Here is an 18,554-nt window from a genome sequence, read left to right as displayed (position 1 = left end):
TGTTCGCTGTTTGTATTATTGTACTCTTTCGACATTGCTTTTTATCTTTGTAATACCATCTTCTGCTCTGTTTGACATATCAAGTATAATATAATAGCAACAACAACATTCTATATACTGCCCTTCAAGGCAACAATACCCACTCAGAGCAGTTTACAAAGTATCCCCAGAACAATCACCCTGTGGGGTGGGTCTGAGAGAGCTCTGGAAGAGCTGTGACTGACCCAAGGTCACCCAGCTGGCTTCAAGTGGAGTGGGGAATCAAACCCGATTCTCTAGATTAAAGTCCTGCAGCTCTTAACCACTAGACCGAACTGGCTCTCTAAATGTCTAAGAATTTTTGCTGTTTCAAACTTTTGTAATCCTAGTCCCATTCCATTGCTTATTAGATGTCTCATCCTCTGCCTTGAGTCTCAGTGACAAAGGTAGACTGCAAATAGATAGTTAGTATGCATAGGAATATATGAGTAGGATTGTTTCCCAAGTGAACATGCTCAGGGTCAGGCAACAGTGGCATAATCCCAGGTGAGGCATCCCTTCCCAGCACCTTTATATCTTTAGAGCAAACACCATAGCCCCTCCCCTGTAAACAGAGATTCCTGTGGGATAGTATATATTTGCAAAGTAAGTTTTGTGTTCATTTACCTCTGGGCCAAAGTCCCTTATTACTTGTCTCCAGTCCTGTCAAAAAACTTCCTCAGCAATAAGAGGTCTGTAGTACAGTGGTGGAACGCTCTCCTGTTGCTTTTCTTTCTTTATTTCTTTCTTTGCTTTGCTTTTTTTAGTATCCTTTTTTTATTAAGAATTTTAAACAAGAAAAGAAGAAGAAAAAGCACAAAGGAAAACAACAGAAGCTAATCGAAGCAAGGGAATGTCTTGTGCTTGTGGTTTGGTACTGCTTGGTTCTGTTCTGTCACTAGCTGAACCCAGAGTCTGGCTGCTGTAAATGACACTGGTTCTTTTGGGCTAAGTTGCAACAGTGTTGCTTCCATTTGGTTTGGGTGGAATGGATGTGATTCGGGTGGACCTTGATGCCATTGAGGCAGTGCCACGGTCGGACCACTTTGTCCTGAAGGCTCGTCTGGGAGTACCAGCCCCCTCCTGCATAGGTGGCGAGCAATTTATGCTTGCCTGCAGAGACTAATAGAACCAGTTGGTTTCCAAAATGCTCTGCGGGATCTGATGCCCCCTGGCGGTTTGTTGGATGAGCTGGTGAAGGACTAGTATGACCGTCTCTCAGAAGCCATCGACAAAATCGCTCCTTGTTGCCAGACTAGCCCCCTTGTATACAGAGGAGCTACAATGGATGAAGTGGGAATGAGACGGCTTGAGTGAGTGTGGTGACAGAATAGAGACGAAGAGGCAAGATCATCTTATAGAGCATTTAAGAAGGCCTATGAGGTGGCTGAGAAGGCAGCAAAGGAGGATGACTATGCCGCCTCCATAGCGTCTGCAAGCTCATGTCCAGCAAAAAAATTTCAGGTACTTCGTTCCTTGGTCTCCATCTTGCAGGGAGACTGCCAAATTAGAAATTTGGCCATTAGCTGTGAGGCTTTTGGGAACTTTTTTGCAGATAAAATTTTGTCCCTTCGCCAAGACCTGCCAGCCACAGTTTACACAGTAAGGGAACTGGAGACCCCTTTGGTGTCTTCTGGTCCGATTTTTGGATCATTTCAGTCTGGTTGACCAGGAGGATGTTGACAGGATCCTATGGCTGGTGAGGCCCACTACGTGCTCCTTGGACCCCTGCCCTTCGTGGCTGGTTAAGGCCAGTGTTGATGGGTTAAGGGCCTCTCTGGAGGCTATTATCAACTTATCATTGAGCTCCGGGATTTTTTCTGGGGCATTAAAGGAAGCCAAAGTGAAGCCCTCCTGGAAAAAACCAGCTTTGGACCCCACCAACCCATCCAGTTACTGCCCAGCTTCAAACTTCCTGTTTCTGGGCAAGGTGACTGAGTGGGCGGTAGTGGAGCAGCTGCAGGCTTTCCTGGAAGATGCATCAGTCCTGGACCCATTCCAGTCCGGCTTCCATCCAGGCCACGGGACTGAGACAGTGCTAGTCGCCCTCACAGACAATCTCCATAGACACCTGGATTAAGGTGGGTCAGCACTGCTGGTGTTGCTAGATCTCTCAGCAGTGTTTGACATGGTCGACTATGAACTGTTGACCTGCTGCCTCGCCAATGTGGGGATTTGAGGGACTATCTTGCAGAGGCTTGTCTCCTTTCTCCACAGTTGGAGACAGTGGGTGGTGCTTGCGGAGAGGTTATCAGTATGCTATCCATTGGTGTGCAGCGTCCCGCAGGGAGCGATACTCTCCCCCCTGTTGTTCAACCTTTACATGCACCCCCTCACCCAGCTTGTATGGAGCTTTGGACTGGGCTGTCACCAGTATGCGAATGACACCCAGTTGTATCTGCTGATGGAAGGCTGGCCTGACTCTGCTCCTGATTCCCGAATTAGAGCTTTAGAGGCTGTATCTGGATAGGTGAAGCAGAGCAGACTGAAATTGAACCTCACAAAGACAGAGGTCCTGTACTTGGGTTGTAAGGCGATAGATGTAGGGATCCAGCTCCCAGCCTTTGATGGAGCACCACTTGTGCCCATTCCATTGGTCAGGAGTCTTGGTGTGAGCCTGGACTCCTCTTTATCAATGGAGGACCAGATCGTGGCAGTTGCCCGGTCTGCTTTTTTCCATCTCTGGCAGGCCAGGCAGCTTGCCCCCTATCTTTCAACCCATGTCCTAACGACAGTGATCCATGCAACAGTCATTTCCACATTGGATTACTGTAACTCACTCTACTCAGGGCTTCCCTTGAGTCTAACCCAGAAATTGCAGTGGGTCCAGAATGCTGCTGCATGTGTCTTGACAGGCATGCCTTACAGGGCTCATGTAACTCCAATCCTGCAGCAGCTACACTGACTTCCTATGGAGCTCCAGATCAGGTTCAAGGTTTTGGCTTTAACCTATAAAGCCCTAAATGGACTGGGAGCAGCATACCTGAGGGACTGTCTCTCCTTGTATGTAGCCTGGAGAGCACTTAGATCTGCAGGTAAACATCTACTGGTGGTCCCTGGCCCCAGGGAGGCTCGACTGGCCTTGACCAGGGCCAGGGCATTCTCCGTCCTGGCCCCAAGCTGGTGGAACTTTCTGTCAGAAGATACTCAGGCCTGCCAAGATCTTGTATCTTTTCGGCGGGCCTGCAAGACAGAGATGTTCCACCAGACATATGGTTGAGACCAGCATTGGATCCACCTAATCAGCTTCCCTGCCGGTCTCCTACTAACGGGGGGGGGGGCTTATGGTCATCTGCCCCCCATGCACAAGTAGTTATAGAATACCAACCCATACCTCCACCTTTCTTATATGGTGTGCAGGGAAGGTGAAGGGGGCCCATCTGGGATACTGAAATTTATGTTTGTTGAGCATGATTATAGGATGTTATAGCCATAAACATGCTATTTTAGTGTTTTCGTCTTTTGTATTCTTATTTATTGCTGTAACCTGCCCTGAGCCTGCTCATGGAGAAGGTGGGCTATAAATTTAATAAATAAATAATAATAGTAATAATCTTGTGCTTTATTTTGCTTCTATTGGGCTCAGTCGCAACAGTGTCTCTTGCTTCAGTTTCGTTTGGGTGGATGTGATTCTCTAATGTGGTGATGTGGTGTTGTTCCCCTTGTTTCACTTTGGTTCTGGGGGGATTCCATTCCTGTCCTTCAGTTTGATTCTGTTGGGCTTTCTCTGGGATGAGCTCAGCTTGCATTTGGGAACATGCCTTGGTCATGGCAGCCTTGTCCCAGTGTGTTTCTGAAATGGGAGTCAGCTTTGACTTTTCCCCCCATAGGAAACAATGGAAGGGCTGCAGGCACCTTGTTCAGGGGCTCATAGAATTGGCCTCCAGAATCCAATCTTCATGAAACTTGGGAGGGAGGGTGTTCCGGGAGCAATTTACAAGCTGATCCTGGAGAGTTTTAACGCACTGCCATTTAATCTAGCCTTTAAAAGGAATACTTAGCTACATACCATTCAAAGCAGTCGAGTATGCGTGGTTCAAATGAAGAAGATACATCTTTATTAGATAGACCTACTGATGTACAAGTAGTAAAAACGATGATGGCTTTCCATCCTTGCTTGAGAGCAGGGGTATGTGATTTGGGATTCTGATTTGGAAAAAAAAAACCAAATTGGGCCTGAATCTGAAAGATTTAGGATTCCCGAATTGGGCCCAGCATTGCTGGCCTAATTCAGAAATACCAGATCAAAACTTTCCATAGTGAGTTGTATCGCTTCAGGAAACTATGGGCAAAGTGGCAGCAGCTGCTTCTGCAGCACTTTTCTAGCTGTTTGCATTGCAAACAGCAAGAAAATTGCTGCTTGCTTTCAAACTTCCTGCCCCGCTGCTTTTTTCCCTCAATGGGAAGGGGAGGAGGGTTCCCTCCTCTCCCTCCCATGGGGGGATAAAGCGGTGGGGTGGGAAGTTTGAATGCGGCAGGAGAAGGGTCGCTTTCAGTTTCAAATGCCTCACCACTGGCTTCACCCAATGCACGTTGAGTGAAGCTGGCACGAGGCATATGAAAGCACCCCTTCTCCTGCCACTGGCAGGCAACAAGAAAAGGGTGGCTTTGAGCTTTGGTGTGCTCCAAATCTTTACGGAGCATACCAAAGCTTTTAAACACCTGAATCCTGAAGTAACTTGCCACTTCAGGATGCGGGCCATTCTGGATTGTTTTCCTGCTTTGGGTAAACCTAAAGCAGGAAACCTGAATATTTTTCAGGTGCATACCCCTACTTGAGAGAATGAATACAAAGACAAAAGAAAAGGAAGAGATATCATAAAAGACATAGTTCCCGCTCCTCCTTGGAGGAAATTGCTTAAAAAAGACACCGTTTCTGCTTCTCCTTGGAGGAAATTGCTTAAAAATGGTTAAAAGACTACATTTTCCATGAGCCTGTCCTGCCTGTCTTTTAAAGAGGCAGGCTCCTATTCTGCTGTAACAGCACATTCCTTGCCTAGAATCTCATGGATTCCATCCCCAACATACAATTCTAGTATGACTATGACTATAGGTCATGCTACACTACGGGCTAGAACCAAGCATAGTGGCATGCAAACCTTGAGCTTCAGTCTTCAAGGTCAGCCTTCCGTACAAGCAGGACCACCTCAGTGACTGGTTCGGTGAGAGTCTTCGGGCTGTTGCATCTGCCTACATGGACATCAATCTTGTGGACCAGACCATCCGCGCTGGGCAAAACTCGATCTATGAGTCCCAGGGGCCATGAGTTTCTAGGAGCATCCTTGTCCTTCAGGAGGATGACATCGCCTTCTCTGAGGTTGGGCTCAGACTTCTCCCACTTACATCGGCATTGTAGAGTTGGGAAGTATTCTTGTTTCCATTGCTTACAGAAGGTGTTAGGAAGAGGTTGAACTTGTCTCCATTGCTGCTTGAACGTATCTTTGGCAACAAAGTCCCCTTGGGGTGCCAGCCAGGCACCTGTCTTCTATGTTAACAAGGTGGCTGGTGTCAGGATGGTTAGGTTCTCAGGATCAGAGGACACTGGAACCAAAGGCCTGGCATTGATAATGGCAGACACCTCTGCTAGGAGGGTAGTCACAGTCTCATGGGTGAGAGAAGGTTTTCTCGCCGGCATAGAGTCCAATATTCTGCATGCAATGCCAATCATGCACTCCTACACTCATCCCATGTGGGAAGCATGAGAGAGCTTAAGACCCATCTATAATTCTGCTGAATGTTGAATCAAGGTTTGTGCTTCCATTGATTCCCAGCTCCCTACAGGTGCCAACGAAATTCGTGCCGTGGTCAGACCTCAGTAGCTTGACAGGTACCCATATGGTAAGGAATCTTCAGAGGGCGTTTATGAAGCTGGAGGTGTCCATGGACTCGATCACCTCAATATGAATGGCTCAAATGCTTAGATACGTGAAGAGCACTGCCCACTGCTTACTGTTGGCCTGTCCTCCCCTAGTCTTGCGTGTCACTGCGGTCCAGGGTCTAAACACTTCGAGTCCAACACTGGTGAAAGGTGGCTCTGTACTTAGTCGATCTGGTGGCAGATCCACCATCTTGAGCTTCCGACATTGTACACAGGTCTGGAGGACTGTAGCGAGGGGCATCTTTTTGCTCCCACAATCCATAGACCTGCTGCTCTGATAGCTCCTTCCATGAAGTGGCGTCCTTGATGATGGACCCACTCAAGGTGGTGTCACCCTCCTACCCGAAGTATACCATCATCATCGAGGTAGGGGTTCAACTTGAGAAGAGTGCTGATATTGGGTATTGCTGATCCCTTATTGGCACTCTCAAGTTCTTCTAAGTAAAACTCATGTTGTACTCTCTGAAAGATCAGGATCTCTGCTCTGTGTCGTACTTCTGGTGACATCAGCCCTGTGCCCTGGTGACAAGCAAAGTAGATGAGGCATGCAACCCCTAGAACAAGTGGCGCCCATTTGGAAAAGCGTTTGAATCACCAGTCTTGATTTCCACTTCCATGCAGGTGACCTGAGGCCGAACATCAGTGTCCTGGTCTGGGTCTAAGAGCTCATAGTGTTCCTCCTCACATTGTGACAGGTTGTCTGGATGCAGAAGGAAGTCAGGATGCTTTAGCTAGGAGGACTCAGCAGCTAGGAGGCAGGGATAGATTGTGTTGCATGGTCTGCCAGATTCTGATCCATGGGAACATGTTGCCATTGTAGTCGATTATTTTTCTTCGTTTAGTGGGAATGCTTTGTAAGGTATCCATATGAAAATCTGTCCATAAGATTACCTGGCATTACCATGTAACCAAACTCACGTCTTCAGATGCTCTCTTTGGTAGAAGTGGACTCCAGTAAGAGGCGATTGATCAATGGTTTGGTGGTCCTGCCCTAGTGTTGATGGCTTTTCTATATCCCAGAAGTCTAGACTGTAGCATTCTAGGAACCGTTGGAGAATCGAAATTTTTATTCACCTACTGTGAATTTCCTTTCTCAGTGGTTCCAGGGTGCTGCAGTCTCCCCTCCCTTATTTTTAATAGTTATTGGAGACGCTGGAGAGGCTGAAGTTCTCTTGAGCGGCTTCTTTGGGAGGACCAACTTGTTTGCTGCAGCCCTAGACAGTTTAACTCTGATGGGATGTCCTATTATTTCCTTTTTATATGTTCTGGGGTGAATGTACACTACTGGGAGTGTTAAGGTAAGGTGGTTTGTCAGGAGATTCGTCAGGAAGCAGAGAGAAAGCCCCCTCCTACTGGCATCCAGAAAAAGCTCACAATCCTGCCTCTGTTCAGGAGGAGGTGCTTCTCCCGACTGCACCAGACTGCAGCGCCCTGGAACCACTGAGAAGGGAAATTCACAGTAAGTGGAGCCAGAAACCAAATAAGATTGCAAGTGATGTAACAGGAAATACAGTCAAGCATGCTTATTGACTCAGCTCTGCATACTTGTTGCAAAGGGTTTTCTTCATGTCATCAGGATGTTACATTGCCTTCAGTTTAATGGCTGCATTTTTATGCCTTTTTGTTGTTCCAGTCTCTTGTCCGGTACGGCTTGGTGCAGCAGTTAGAAAGCATCGATGTGGACATCTTAATTGGAGAATGTGCCACCATTCGAGACCAGGCCAACTGGGTGTGGACATTTAAGGCCAAGGCCATGCTATGCCAGAAAGCCATGAGAGCCTTGCTCAAGCACCAGCTCTACTTGGATGGAATGAAAGATGTGTTTGAAGAGATGGTGGGCAGCAGATCCCACAAAGGAAAGCTGTTTAGCCTTCTGGAGCACTTCGAGATCTGCCTGGAGGTCAGAAACACCAAAGGGCTGAATCCAAGAGCCAAAGTGTTTTTGCCTGGGAAACCATGGAAACCTCTGCAAAACCATGAAGAGGCTTGCTACTTATTTCCTACCTACCTCAACCAGAGTGCAGAGGTTTTTTCAAGGTGGGGAGGAGATCACTTGGATGATCTTCAGATCCGTGTGTATTTTTCCCCAGAGATTCCAGAAGGCTTCTTCCAGAGGTAGTAAATAGATCCTACTAAATGTTTTATTTGTGAGTTCTGCACAATATTGGTCCTCAGGCAATTAACAGGGTTAGCAGGATGGTACGTCGCTAACTGATAGATAAATCAAAGTGGCCACTTTGGTAGTTAGGAAAGGATGGCATCTTTCCAGGCAAACCGAAAGCATAAGAATGAGTTTTTCAGGGGACGGGGGAAGGAATGTTGGGAAACTGCTGGATTAGAGACTGTTCAGTTCTGTTTGCAAAAAGATGCATTTGATCTTCAATAGAGATTTTAATTCTAGGGGAACAGATGGGGTACCAGAAATGGATCTTGAGGGCATTGACTTGTGTGTTCCTCTTTTTTAGGCTCATGGTGAAAGCTTGCTGCTTCTTTTCAACCCAGTGGGTTGCAAAAACAACATGCCTACTCATAAGCAGTGGCAAGCCACTACTGATCAAAGCACACAGTCAAAAAGGATACAGCTATATTGAACTCAGATGCAGAAAACCAGCAGACAGGGCAGGTAAAAATGAAATAACCAGTTTTTACTTGCTTCATTGAAAATGAGGAACAATCTACATTTTTCTTTTGTCCTTCTGTATGTTGAATTTTTACTCTGAAAAGCACAGGCTATGTGTAATGGTTGTGTATATATAGCTCAGCATCAAATACTGGCATAATCAAACATTCAGAGAAATGGGAGTGCTAAATGGTGCTGAAGTGTCATGAAACTACACAAACTCTACCTGGAGTTGTTCCAGTACACGGAAACACTAAACCATGAACTCATATTGGATTTATATCCTCTTAAGCGTGCAGAAAATTCTGCCTGACATATCCTTAGCACCTCATTCAAAGAATCACTATCCAGGGCTCCTTGGGGACAGGCAGGAAATGGCTGTTAAACCAATTTAAGCGGGTGATATAGACACATCCAGTGCCATTTTCCTGGTAGAGGCTGGTGTCCATGTTTTAAGTTCTAGATGTTTTTTCAGCTACTAAATATGTTTTAAGATGTGTCTTTAGTATCTTATTAAGGACACTTAAAGGATTGGATGCAAATCAATTGTAAAGAATAGCTTTTTGGTAAATAAAATGTTTTATACACACAGCTTCTATCAGTGATACATTTGCTATGATGCCCTTAACTGGTCAAATGTAGTCCTTCCTCTGTTGCTCTTTAAAGGATTCCTTTTGTCCTGGGATTTCATCATGACAATAATCTCTATCAATCATAAACTCTTGGAAGAGTGGCCTGGACTCCATCTTTGTATAAAGGCCCCATGTCGGACAGCTGGATGTCCTGCAGAATTTGTTTGGCCAGACATGGATGACAAGAACACTGTGTACGTATCATAACATGTTCTTTTTAGACAGCCTTTAAGCACACAGGGTATTCCAGCTTTCATAAGCAAAAATAATACATTTAAATTGTAATTTCAACAGTCCTAGCCCTTTCTCTTTTGGTCTAAAGAATCTATATCAGAGCATTGGTGTCAGGCAAGAGTGATTTATAGGGGGTCTTGATTTTTTAAAATCTTCCGGTGTAAGTTGGGTTTAATTTAACGGATGGTGGCATAATAAATAAATCAGATATTTATCATATTTTAATTCCATCCCCCCTCCACAGAGTTCTGAGAGGCCCAGGTAGGATTATCTTATTTTATCCCTGAAACAACACTGAAGTTGGCTGATCTGAAAGAGTTGCCCAAAACTTGGCAGTGAGTTTCATGGTTGGCTGAGAGATTCCAGCCCAAGGGTTACATCTGGTGGAGGATTTGTCCTCCAGGATATTTTGGGCTTCAGTGAGAAGGGGGAAGTAAAGTGCTGATGGAAATCCCATCTGTCAGAGGAAAATTTTGGTGGATCAAAGCCATCACCTCACCAATCTAAGCCAGAGTTTTAATAATGCAAAATAAGTATATCTATTTCATATTTGATGAACATAATTTCTGATGAATTTTTGCAAAGTCCTAGTAGTAGCAATGGAAAGGTGGATAATTAATGGATAATCAGATTAATGGATAATCCCCCTTTGATTCTTCATCCTTAGCCTGTTAGCATTTTCTTCCTCTTTAAAGCTTCAGAAATAACTCTAATAGTTACAAATTGCATTAGTGGTAACTTTCATGCTTTTATTTTCCCTTAAAGAACCAAAGAAGAAATCAAAACTTGTGGCATTTGTGCTCATCGATATAAAATTGAACTACTATTGCCCAAAGGTGAGGCTGGAACTTTTTTATTTTCTTTGCCCATTTTTTTTGTTTTTTTCAATTGGGGTTTTACAAAACAGTATGGGAAGAATAATAAAAGGAGAAGTTTAACTCTGAACTGTAGGCACAATTAAACTTGAAACTGACATCCAGGGAGGAGAGGATGTTAATGTTGAAGAGACACACTTAGTGCATTTAAGCGTATTGATTTCAATAAGTTCTTTGGGCAAATAGATTAGGAAAATGGGCACTTAGGGAAAGGAGGAATATCACCCGTTTGCCACCAATGCCGATATCTTATTTAAGCTTACTTTTGAACTTAAAAAAAATAGCTAGGAGATCCTGATCATGGACCTATGGCATCCTATCCAGTTTGCCTTGCCTTGAATTGCCCCCAAAATGAAGCTGCTGAGTATTACTATCATTATTGTTACAGAGCCATGCTACAAGTATTATAAATGTAGCAGAAGCCTCTCTACCCAAGCACAGTATAACAGAGCTGTGTGCAGGGGGAGGTGATGAGTAGCCCTGTGCTTCTGTAGCTCTCAGCATTCAGATGCTGAGAATAAACCAGAGTTTACTTTTAAGGGGAACAAACCTCAAATTTCTGGACCCTTGTATTCCTCTTCTTCCTCTCTCATGTCATGTTGAGGCGGAAAATTTCCATGTTTATGAAGTCTTCCATTTCTTGTGACATCCAAATCAGGTCTTTGAACAAATTGCCTGCAAGAAACAATCCCCCCTACAATTTCTTGAAGTGCCCCAGTTCTGATGTCACGGCCACTTGGCCCTGAACAGGAAGTCTTCATTCCTGGTGCAATGGCATGAGGAAAGAGTATGCTGTACCTACTTAAACTGTTGTGCCTGGTAGCCTGTTCTAATTTAAAGTACGATGATCATGAACAGCAATATAAAACTTAATGGTAAACAGCTGCTGTAGCATAGTGGTTGAGCACTCTGCTGGTTTGAATCACATTACTGCCATGAGCTCAGGTGGTGGTCTTGGATAAGGTCTCAGCCCCAGCTGTATTGTGGGGATGATAATACTCAGACTTTGTTCACTGCTCTGACTGGGGAACTAATCTATCTAGAAGAGCAGTGAGCAGTATGTAACAGCAGTTGTTAAGGGGAAAAGAAGTTAGTTTGTAAACTGGCTTGATAACTAAGTTATGTTATCACTATTTGTTTAGTCCCAGGTGAACCAGACATTTTCCAGCCTGCTGCACACTACAATATAACCAGCTATGGGACTACTACTATCGGATCCAGCACTGTCCATGTGGAGAGACAGGTAGCTTAGCTGTCTGCATTACTACTCTTGGACTGGAAATTCACAGCTCATATTTTAAAAAAACAAGAGTTTTATCCTGCTCTTCCTCTGAGTAAATAAGGGTGTCTTACCTGATCTTCCACCATTTATACCCTCACAATGCTGTGAAGGAAGTTAGGCTGATAGTGACTGCTCCAAAATAATTTCCAGTGCAATTCTAAATGGAGTTACACCCATTGACTTTAGTGGACTTAGATGGGTGTAACTCTGTTTAGGATTGTACTGTCAGTGAGCAACATGGCAGAATAAGTCTCCCTGGTGCTAGTCTAACAATCTCTATATGTATACACACTGACTTTTGAATCCATATCCTTGCGCTGCACTTTGACTGTTTGAATCTCTCAAAATGCTTCCATGGTGTGACAGCCATGTGAGAGAGCTGTCCACCACATGGATTGCCCCCATCACGTTGCTCCACACTGGCCACAGCCCTTTTAGGGATCCCAGTATTGTAGTAGAAGGCTTGTTGCACAATGGTGCCCAAGCTAAGGGAATTAATTGTACTTCAGTCCCCTTGAAATGAGCAAGAAATTGTTTGCGATGAATTAAGTCCCATTCATTTTCTTTGGATCAGGACTAGCGTCTCCCACTCAGTGCATGGAACCACCAACCCACATGAAAGCATTTCCTCTAGTTTCTATGCAGAAACCATAACAGGATAAGCAACAGCTCTCAGGTGAAACTAGAAAGTGAATTATAATGAATGTTAAGTAGGCTTAACTTGCTTTGATTCGTACGCTAAACCACCTCAACTTATCCCACCTTCTCTATGCCAGAAGAGGGATATGCTGACTTGCGTCAGAAGTTATAAATACTCCACATAAGAGAGCTGAGGATTTGGCTTCTTCACTATCCTTTCAATGGTACCGAATAGGTGCCTGCCTAGTTTGCTTTCCAAAAAGGGGTCAGAAATCAAAGTGCCGGATCTACTGTTACAGGGGCTCTTTTTTCGAGCATCTTTTTGGATGTGGGTCTAGACTACTTGTGTCTCTGTTTGGCTAAGGACTTCTTGTTGGTTGACTTTGAGTAAGTGGTATTCCATCAGGAAATGAATCATGGAAGGATGTTGCAAGTCTGAACATAACTAATTAGAGAATTTTTCATAGTAGAGCAATAGATATCATGCCTCCTGTTCTAATCCATTTGGCAGATAAATTTGAACTGAGCCTTCAGGCCAAAACTTCATTCAGTAGCTTGATGTTAACCTAGATCTTTCCTTTGGTTGATTAAAGAATAGCTGTTTTGTAGTTATTACATCACTTGTTTTGTTGCAGAACTTCCAGGACAATTAACAGCAGCAGCACCAGAGAACTTGACAGAAATCCTTCCCAAATAGTAGGGCAAGAAGTGTGTGTGTGTATTTGAATCATGACGACCAATTCAAACGTTTCTTTGTGTATTTTCTCGACAACACTGTTCTAATAAACATTTTGCACTTCTGGAACATCACAGATTGTCAATTTGTTTGCAAAGATACAAAAAGTGCACTGATGCTAAAGTTCAATTTAGCAAGCTCCAAGATTTCTTATCAGGCTGAACACAAGTTTGTGTTACACAGAATACACAAGAAAATGATGCCTCAACAAAGTCTTGCATGAATAATTATGAGAAGAGTATTTGAAACAATTATTTAAGATACCTTTAACAAGTCATTTAAGAGATTTTTGAAAACTCATCCTTAATACTAATGGTTCTATATAGCAAAGCATAACAGGTAGATTATCTGAACTTTCCCAGAGTTGCAGAGCTGACAGAGTTTAAATGATGCATAAAAATAAAAGCCTATTAGAATATAAAAAGTTAAACTCTCCATCTATCAAAATAAGCATACAGGTAGTAAGATTTGGAACTATTCCACTTGAATTCAGCAAGTTTAACTTCGAAAACAGCTGTTTTACCATTGATATGAAAGTAGTTAAGTTACCTCTTTGGTAATTCTTTGCTTTGTCAGCCTCAGGTCCTGTAAGTGTTCATTCAAAACAGATGCTCCATCAATTTAACATCTGTGTTGAAGGCACTTAACTGTAGCCCCCTTGGAGTTAATAAGGGACTGTTCATACCTACTCAGCTTCCTACCTCTCAGCAAGTCAGAATAGGTGTTTGTAGCTATTCTAGTTAAACAAAAGTTCTCTAGTATGTCCCAGAAACAAGCACTTTAATGTAGGAAAATGCTTGTTTCTGGGGCATACTAGAGAAGTTACCCTAAATGCTTTTGATTTTTTTTAAAGCTATGCAGTATTTCCCAACGGGAAAGAACTGCAAAATTGGGGGGGGGGGGTGTTTGGTCAGTCAGTTACTAGCGTTCTCATTCTCAGATGATCTATGATCCAGAGGAGTTAGCCGTGTTAGTCTGTAGTAGCAAAATAGTAAGAGTCCAGTAGCACCTTTAAGACTAACCAACTTTATTGTAGCATAAGCTTTCGAGAACCACAGCTCTCTTCGTCAGATGCATCATGCATCTGACGAAGACAACTGTGGTTCTCGAAAGCTTATGCTACTATAAAGCTGGTTAGTCTTAAAGGTGCTACTGGACTCTTTTATTCAGCTGTTCTATACAGCTCTTCAACCCTTTCATTTCTCTTGTCCAGAAACCTGACCCATTACAGCATCCTAATAGTTATGCACAATCCATATTCAACACTGACTTCATAGGTATCATGTGCACATCTTGTAAGAACTAATTGTGAGTTGTCAGTAACAGTTCAGTTGTTGCACAGTCGATGAAATGAAAGGATTTGCAGAGCTGATGACTTCCTTACTTTTAATGCTTCAAGACTAAGTAGGAATATGTAGTGTTAAGATTATGAACCAAACTAGACAGATTTCTTTATACCAATTAACAATCAGTGCATTTGCAAGCAAACAGAAAGTCTGTTTTTTACTTAGCGTCTTTAGAGTTTTCTTAAAAGTTTTTAAAACTTAATTTATACCCCACCTTTCTCCCCAACGGGGACCCAAAGTGGCTTACCACATTCTCCCCTCCTCCATTTTAACCTCACAGCAAGCCTGTGAGCTAGGTAGGCTTAGCGTATGCAACTGGCCTAAGGTCACTCAGTGAGCTTCTATGGCAGAATGGGGATTCCATCCCAGGTCTCCCAGATTCTGGTCTGACACTCTAAACATTACACCACACTGGTCCCATCCTGGTTCTATAGAACTCTGAATAGTTCCAATAAGAGTTTTTCTGTTTCTATAATACGTTAAATTGGGGAAGGCGATGGCAAACCACCCCATAACGAAAGTCTGCCAAGAAAATGTCGTGATGAGACATCCCCCCATGGGTCAGTAATGACTTGGTGCTTGCACAAGTCTTTACAACGGCCTTTACCTTGGCCGTTTCCACACGTTTTACGTTCTGCTGGAACATCGTGGGAGACTGCGTCTTTGCGTGCGAAATTGTGCCAGGAAGACGCTGTCATCCGGGATTTTTGCATGAAATTGTGTCTTCCTGGTGCGATTTCATGCTTGAAGATGTTGTCTTTCAGGTGTGATTTTGCGTGCAAAGACGCTGTCTTCTGTGATATTCCGGCAGAAGGTAAGATGGGTGGAAACGGCCCTTTAATATCTTAAATACTGTGGGTTCTGCACCTGCACAGAGGTTGTTTAGCATACTCCAGAATGCTAGCCAAAGAATTTGTACATGAATCCTCTTCAGTGAGAGGAGTGGTTTGACTTTCTGTGCATGCTGAGTGGCATGGCCCATACCCTCTCTGCAAGGTGCTCTTCTGACTTGCTAGAACTTACTATGAGGTTTTTTCCTTCCTGCTGCAATAACAATGAGTGCAGGACATACGTTCACTAACTCAATGGGAAGGAAGGAATGAGGAGAGAGAAAAGAACAAAAGATGAATAGGGCAGTCTCTGGATTCCATTTTTCAGCAACAAAGCTCCTTAAGCTCAATTGCACAGAAAGTGAATTCCCAGTACACAAAGCGCTGCATATTAGAACAAAAGCTGGGACTGAACTGCTTGTACCATCTTCTCATTCAGAATAATGACATGGTAAAGCCTAAAACTAGCTTGCCTATGAAAGGAATTTATGCACTGAGAGATATTTGAGGCATGTGATGCATTCAGAATTAGAACATATTTTAGAAGAAATTCTGTGAAATTTCTGCCTGTTTAAGTATCCTGCTACAGGAATATGCAGTGGACTGATGCGGAGAACAAATATGTTGAAAAGGCACTGCAATCTTCCCATGATTACTGCTAGTTACAGGGTTCCCCCCCTCCACCCACCCACCCACCCACACACTGTTGAGTTCTGATAATACAGCCTCACTATACTGGTGTTCCCCAACTTTTTTAAGCCTGCAAGCACCTTTGAATTGCTAACAAAGGGTGATGGAAGCAAGCAAAAAAATGTAATGGAGCTATTTTAAAATGAACATATTGTGTTAAAATATTTTCTTGGATATACATAGTCATGCAGTGAAGATTCTTGTGATGCAATGGTGGCTGCCGCCAAAGGACCTTAAAAAAAAAAATCTGCACAGCCACTCAGAAGCCTTGCTGGGCAAAAGCTCTGTCTGGCCCTGCCCACTTTCCATAAGCATTTGGCAGGTGCCACGAAAGGTGTCACCATGGTGCCTACTAGGTACCCATGCTTTATACTAACCACAAATAACAAGCAGAAACTTCTTTAAAGGAGCTTTTATGCCTGTATATTCAAAGCCACGACTTCAAGCACACCGTAAGTATACTTGGCACGCCAGAATCAACAATGCCTTCCTAATATGCCTTCAACTAAGCTTTAGGTTTTATTGCCCGTATGACTTTGCTCCAGACAGACTGGAGCTTCCCCAGTCCCAAGAGCAAATACTTCTACTTTTTAACAGTATTAATCTCTGCATTGTTACTGCCTTACACAATAGTATTCTTGGCAGCTATTCCATTTCTAGTCTACCTCTTCCTTCCTGAAGGTTTCAGTGAGGCCTTATTCTAAGGAGACTGCAGAATCAGTATTAAGAGCTTCAGTACGCATTTGATGGCTAAGCAAATATTGAATCTGTAGAACACATTTTCTAACGTTATCTATGAGAAAAGTCTTATCCACAAAGAACTGGCATATGCCGAGACACTATGCACCTTATAATATTTACAGCATTAGAGCAGAGGCATGGGGAGGGCTACCCAAATTAGCAGAGCTCTTCAAATTAAATTCAAAACAAAAAGGATGCAGTAAATTTGCTTCATTATGTCAAGGGTAGCAGCAAGAAATAAAGTCTTCGCATCACTTTTGCAGACATTTGATTGTTAGCAAAGCCTCTTTGGCCCTCCCCCAGTTATTCAGAACATACTTGTTTAAGAAGCACAAAAGGGTAAGGTAGTGAAATTCTAGTTAGTATTACAATGTGTTGGTTTTAAACTGGCTTCCTCAGGGCAGAGATCCTCAGAAGTTCATTTTGTGCTGTCACCAACCACTTTAATAGCTTCTCAGCCTGTTACAGAAACACAATTGGCAGGTTTATTTAACTAATTGTGGCCCAGAATAGATAACAAAGCCACCATGTAGTTTCCTGCTGCCCATTTAAGACACTTAGTGTAATCCAATATAGAGTTACTCCAGTCTAAGCCCTGCATAGGCTCTGCATAGGATTGCACTGTTAATTTCCTTTGCTAACAGATCTTTCTAGAAAAAAGATACAATGGCTTTCTAGACACCCTAGTGTCTGTGTTCTTCCCAAGTAGTACAGTGCAGGATCAACTGCAATGGTGGAGAATGGTGAGGGAAGATCCATGATACAGTATTCCAGCAACTTGTGCAACACTACATGGGAGTGTAAGGCAGACTGCTTCACTAGTGCTTCTAAGGAGGCCAACATCACAAGCCTGCTTTAAGGTAGGTGCTGTAGTCATACACATTGCTGAGCTTAAGGCAATGGAAGCAGCAGTGGCTGCAAGATTGGAATACTAGCTCTTACACAGCTGGTTGAGTTGCACTGAGTGAGCTAAGCTCATCCTTCAGATCCTCTGGCTCAGGTAAGTCTTTATGCACAGCACAAGGTCTTGCTAGTCACGGAAGGCCAAAATTAGTGGAGCATCCAGACAAACATGGATTAGAACTCACCCCCCCCCTCCAGACTGCTCTATAGCCTATAAAATACCTGGAATGTACCTGTGTGTGTGTGGGGGGGGGGTTCTGGGGGGTATTTAAAATGTACAAAGGGCAAAGTAGCTTACTGGAAGCATGCGGGGGGAGGGGGGCAGGTTCCATGACAAGAAACCCCTTGCCTCTTTAGAGCCAACAGAACCAGGCTTGCATTTGTGCCACGAGAGAGGAGAATGTAGAACATTGGTTCGCTTACCTTTAAACATATGTTTGGCCAATACATCATCTCTGGTCTAACGTAAGGACAATGGCCGTTTCTGCACATGTTGAATAATGTACTTTCGCAATCCTTTGGAAGCGGATTGTTTGTTTCACACATGAAAACCCAGTTCCAAATGATCGCTAAAGAGCATTAAAAGTGCAGTATCCAGCATGTATGAAAGCAACCAATGTTTGCTTTCCTAAGACATTTAATATTATAATAACAACAGTGTTATTATAATAATATTATAATAACAATATATCACCTTTCTGGACAGATTAGTTCAATGCCCACTGAACAGTGAACAAAGTCAGTGCATGTCTAGCACATTAAGCTAGGCATGCAGGTTTTTAACGAGTTGGGTCTGGGTTCCCCAGACCACATAGCAACTTTGGGGAATGGCTGTAAAAAAAATAAAGGAGAGCCCAAACATCCTCAGACGCTTGTGTTTCCCTGTGTCATAATAGCACAGGGGAAATTTCCCTCCACCCCCATTTTTACTGCTCCACATGCACAGAATACGCCACGTGGAGCAGAAAAAAACAGGGGGAAACCCTCCCCCCCTGCTCTTTTGACACAAAAAATAACTTGAGGGTAGAACATCTCCTCCCCCTATGGAGGATTCTGAGGCCGTTTGGGCTTTCCTTAATTTTTTAACAGCCATTCCCCATAGTAGCTGCAGGGAACCCAGACCCAACTCT

General features: G+C 43.6%; 1 protein-coding gene across 2 annotated transcripts in view; it reads left to right on the top strand.

Moving 5' to 3' along the window:
* LOC129325328 (malignant fibrous histiocytoma-amplified sequence 1 homolog) overlaps positions 1–13,027 on the top strand; it is a 31,819-nt gene extending 18,792 nt beyond the window's left edge. Inside the window, exons 5-10 of one of the 2 annotated variants that reach the window (XM_054973011.1) lie at positions 7,530–7,933; positions 8,362–8,519; positions 9,183–9,342; positions 10,148–10,218; positions 11,400–11,500; positions 12,814–13,027. In XM_054973011.1, the coding sequence (XP_054828986.1) occupies positions 7,530–7,933; positions 8,362–8,519; positions 9,183–9,342; positions 10,148–10,218; positions 11,400–11,500; positions 12,814–12,831 (912 nt within the window). In that variant the 3' untranslated portion in view covers positions 12,832–13,027. Of the gene's footprint in view, positions 1–7,529; positions 8,012–8,361; positions 8,520–9,182; positions 9,343–10,147; positions 10,219–11,399; positions 11,501–12,813 lie in introns of both variants that reach the window. The other variant, XM_054973010.1, reaches the window with a different exon arrangement.
* Positions 13,028–18,554: the final 5,527 nt, after the last annotated feature.

This window comes from Eublepharis macularius, chromosome 2 (assembly GCF_028583425.1).
Source record: "Eublepharis macularius isolate TG4126 chromosome 2, MPM_Emac_v1.0, whole genome shotgun sequence".
Lineage (NCBI taxonomy): Eukaryota > Metazoa > Chordata > Lepidosauria > Squamata > Eublepharidae > Eublepharis > Eublepharis macularius.
Note: the sequence above shows the minus strand (reverse complement) of the source record. Positions and strands in the feature narration are given on the sequence as shown.